The sequence below is a fragment of the Dipodomys merriami genome, unplaced genomic scaffold, assembly GCF_024711535.1.
Source record: "Dipodomys merriami isolate MVZ:Mamm:240054 unplaced genomic scaffold, mDipMer1.0.p SCAF_11, whole genome shotgun sequence".
Taxonomy (NCBI): domain Eukaryota; kingdom Metazoa; phylum Chordata; class Mammalia; order Rodentia; family Heteromyidae; genus Dipodomys; species Dipodomys merriami.
Genome location: NW_027202382.1, coordinates 4,788,480 through 4,792,519, shown reverse-complemented (window position 1 = coordinate 4,792,519; position 4,040 = coordinate 4,788,480). Strand labels below are relative to the sequence as shown.

General features: G+C 37.8%; 1 protein-coding gene across 1 annotated transcript; it reads left to right on the top strand.

Moving 5' to 3' along the window:
- Positions 1–336: 336 nt before the first annotated feature.
- LOC138815951 (interferon omega-1-like) lies at positions 337–867 on the top strand. Its single transcript, XM_070005365.1, has one exon. The coding sequence runs from the start codon at positions 337–339 to the stop codon at positions 865–867; it is 531 nt and encodes a 176-aa protein (XP_069861466.1).
- Positions 868–4,040: the final 3,173 nt, after the last annotated feature.

Genomic DNA, 4,040 nt, shown 5'->3' with positions numbered 1-4,040 from the left:
GGAGGGTGAGTGAGTCTTTACATACATCCATGTGCACATTCCCGACTTCAGGCTCCCAGATGCTTCTCAATGGATTAGGGGTAGCATTTGGTTTGCACAGTAACAGTTCACTTGGAAAATCCATGTCTTAGTGTTTTAAATTTTAGGCCACATGGCAAACATGTCAATAGAAACAAAAAAAGGAAGTGAAAATGCAGAGAAAATGAAATGTAGAGAAAATGAAAATTGGGTTTTCTCTATAAAAATTGAGCAGAGCCAGAAAATCTTCACAAACCCCAGGGTCCAAGGTTGATTGAGACCCCAGCTCAGCCAGGCCAGAAGCCTCCTCACGTCCCCATGGCCCTCCTGCGCCCTCTACTGACTGCTACGGTGCTGTGCAGCTTTGGACCTGTTGCACCTCTGGGCTGTCACCTGCCTCAGAACTCTCTCCTGCTTAGCAGAAAGACCTTTGAAGTCCTGGAGCAAATGAAGAGAATCTCCCCTGTCTTGTGTCTGAAGGACAGAAGGGACTTCCAGTTCCCCAGGGAGATGGTGAAGCTCAGCCAGATGCAGAAGGCCCAGGCTGCGTCTGTCCTCCAGATGCTGCTGCAGCCCATCTTCAGTCTCTTCAACACAGAACAAGCTACAGCTGCCTGGAACCCTACCCTCCTTCGTGAACTCCGCACTGAACTCCTTCAGCAACTGCAGAACCTGAGCACCTGTTTAGTCCAGGTGACCAGAGAGGAAAAGTCGGTGCTGAAAACTGAAGGTCCAGCACTGGCCTTGAGGAGGTATTTCAAAAGAATCTTTCTCTACCTGGAAGAGAAACAGTACAGTGACTGTGGCTGGGAAATTGTCAGACAAGAGATCACAAGAGCCTACTCTTGATGAAAAAACTCTCAAGCAAGATGAACAAAAATGGGTTTCATCTTGATGTGTTTCTTCTGGACTGTTCTGCCATAATATATATCATTGGTTATTTCAAAAGGCTTTTCCTTTGGCATGAGGACTACATTATTGAATGATATTCAGCAATACTTCAACAATATAATGTACATTTATTTTAGAACTACTCATCTCTAAAAAGAATTCATCCTTGAAGCATCATTCCTCAGAGATAATTGTCCTGCTATTATTTGTTCATTTATTTATTTATGCTAATTTTTCTTTCCACTGTACTTATTTATTTGACATATAATAACTTGTTTATCTTTGCCATTTATTCAGTTCATTAAAGCATTTACTCTATTCACTTAATTCCTATCACCAAAATTGTCACTATCTGCCATGACTGTAGCAGTACAATGATGGGAGACATGGACAAAGAGATGAGGTTTTGGGGTGCCAAGGGACCCGAAGTGATTCCTGCTCTTGGATCCTGGGATCCCAATAAGAAGCATTCTTACAGAGTGTAGTACAGTGGGAGGGGACTGCAGATACGTGCAAAGGCTAGGGTTATAACCATTAACATGAGAGGTAATTTGCGCACACGTGAGAATTGACTTCATTATCTTAGGAAGCAAGGGGAAGCAATAAACATCCCAATAGTTAGCACAGTCTCTCATCTTATCTCCAAAGTGTTAAGCTTTTAGTGCCCAAATGCTTCTAGCTTAAACACAGGTAGGGCAGTAATTTCTACCTCTGTCTGCCTCTACTGTTTGGCCTTTCCTGGGCACAGCTCTCAGCCTTCTGAATGCTGTCAGGGATGGCATTCTGATCTCTTAACCCTTTCCATGTCTTACAGCTCTGCTCCAGGGATTCTCACAAATTAAACTTATACATACTTATTATGAAAGGAAAGCAGCATGCTCGTTTTTAAATAAATAGTGAGAGAATGGTAACATCTACTGATACTGTGTATAAATTGAGCAAGTGTCATACTGTGCAAATCTTTCAAGGAGTAAAGAAAAATAGTCTTTGCTATTTGGGATTCTCAGTGTTATTGGAAAGAAAACAAAACAGTACTAAACTTTATTTTCTTTAAATTATCTTAATTTTATAAACAGAAGAAAAGGACAATGATTATCACTTACCAGATGCATTAGGTATGAAAATACTTATATGGAATTTAAATAACAAAAATAGATTTGCTTTTAATAAAGCTCCTTTGCAGTCATGAAGGTTCAGAAATCTGACAGACTTTTGTAGAAAAAAACAATATCTATTTCTGCAAAGGAACATAAAATACTTTCCAAAGAAACACAGTGAGACAAAAAAGAATATAGAGAAAAAGATGGTAAATGAAATTAGGGCAATCATTTATGGAATAAATGTGAACTTCAGCAAAGAGATTGTGAGAAAGAATGAAATGGAAATCTTTGGAAATGAAGAACTCACGAAGTCACTTAAACTACAATGGTGACACAAAATAAGAGATCAACCAAGCAGAATTTCTTACCTTGATCACAAGTCCAGTGACAAATTCCAATCAGATGAGAAACAGAAATGTAGAAGGATGGAGAAAGAAAAGGAAGAATGAAATAAACACTTTGAGCTGTATAAAAGAATAGTAAGTGGCCATGTTTGAATTATTGTTTTCTGGAATATGAAGAGGAGGAAGCATGAAAAACATTCATTTAATGAAACAATAGCTAAAAAGGCCTGAAATTAGGAAAAATATGCACATCCTTGTTTATGAGGCTCAAGTGACCTGAAACAGATTTGACCCAAAGAGATCAATTCCAACTTCCATTACACTCGAAATGATAAATGTATAGGGTACATAGAGGAATCTACAAACAATGAGTGACCACATCTTGTCAACACAGCCTCAGATGAGAGATCAGAAGAACCATAATATGAGGTCAGCCTGGACACAAAGTTGGTGAGACACATCTCAGATAAAAGCTGGGCATGGTGGTACATACCTGCAGTCACATCTATACAGTTTGTATATGTAGAGGCTTGTTGTTTAAGGTCAGCTCTAGATAAAGATCTAGGTTCTAGTGGTTGAGAGCTTGCCTGGTGAGTATAGTGCCCTGAGTTCAAATTCCAATGTTGCCACCTTCTGTCCACCTCCCCAACCTTCCACAAATAAACCTCACACACAAAAGCAGGGGAAAATCACCAAGAAGCACATAAGAGAACCTGTCAGTCTCACAATAGACATGAAAATAAACCAATCAGGTCAGGACATAGTAGGAATATATATGAAAAGTGATGGGGAAAACCCTGCCAAGCAAAGTGAAAATTCCAGTACCAAACATGCACACACTCAGTAATAGACAATCTAGTTAAGCAAATGTTTATGGAACTAAAGGCAGAATAGATTACAACAGAATAATAAACCACACTAATGGAATGGAGATTAAGATTGGAGACAATGGAGTAGAACTGAAAATGCAGGCATTAATATAGAAAATGTAGTCAGCTGAATCCCACAAACACATGAAGAAGATATAGAAAGAGCTGTTTCTTCAATAAAACAGAAGCTGGATATACATACGCAGAAAAATAAAGCTAGACCCCTCTCTGCCTCCAGTTAGAAAACCCAACTCAAAATATACCAGAACTTTCAATGAGAACCCAGAAGAATAAAACTGTGAAAGAAATCAACAGGAAACACTTCAATATGTTTGTGTATACAACAATTTTTGTGTAAGGATCCCAAAGATTAGGAGACAAAAGTAAATAGAGAAAAATATGACAATATGTCAAAAATAAGATTTTGTATAGTGAAAATGATAACAAAATTAGTAGATATTTTACATGATGGGAGAAAATATTTGAAAAGTATTTATTTGATAAGAAGTCAACACCAATAAAGTAATCCAGTTTTCAAAATGACCAAAGCATCTGATACACATTTCACAAAGGAATAGGTACAAAGGAAATAACAGGTATGAAAACGTTCAATATTGCTTATGGTTAGGAATGAATAACCCAAAAGGAGATATCCTCTCATTCTACTCAGAATGTTCATTACCAAAGATAAAAAGTTACAAATCCTGTCAAAAATACACAGAATGCATGATTTTATATTCTCTTGGTGGGAATGTAAATTAGAGAAGCTATTCCAGAAAACTCAATGTAGAGCTCTTAAAATATTGAAAATAGAACAA

What these genes read in the sequence shown, in the direction of transcription:
- LOC138815951 (XM_070005365.1), top strand. Translation starts at nt 337, where the DNA reads ATGGCCCTCCTGCGCCCTCTACTGACTGCTACGGTGCTGTGCAGCTTT.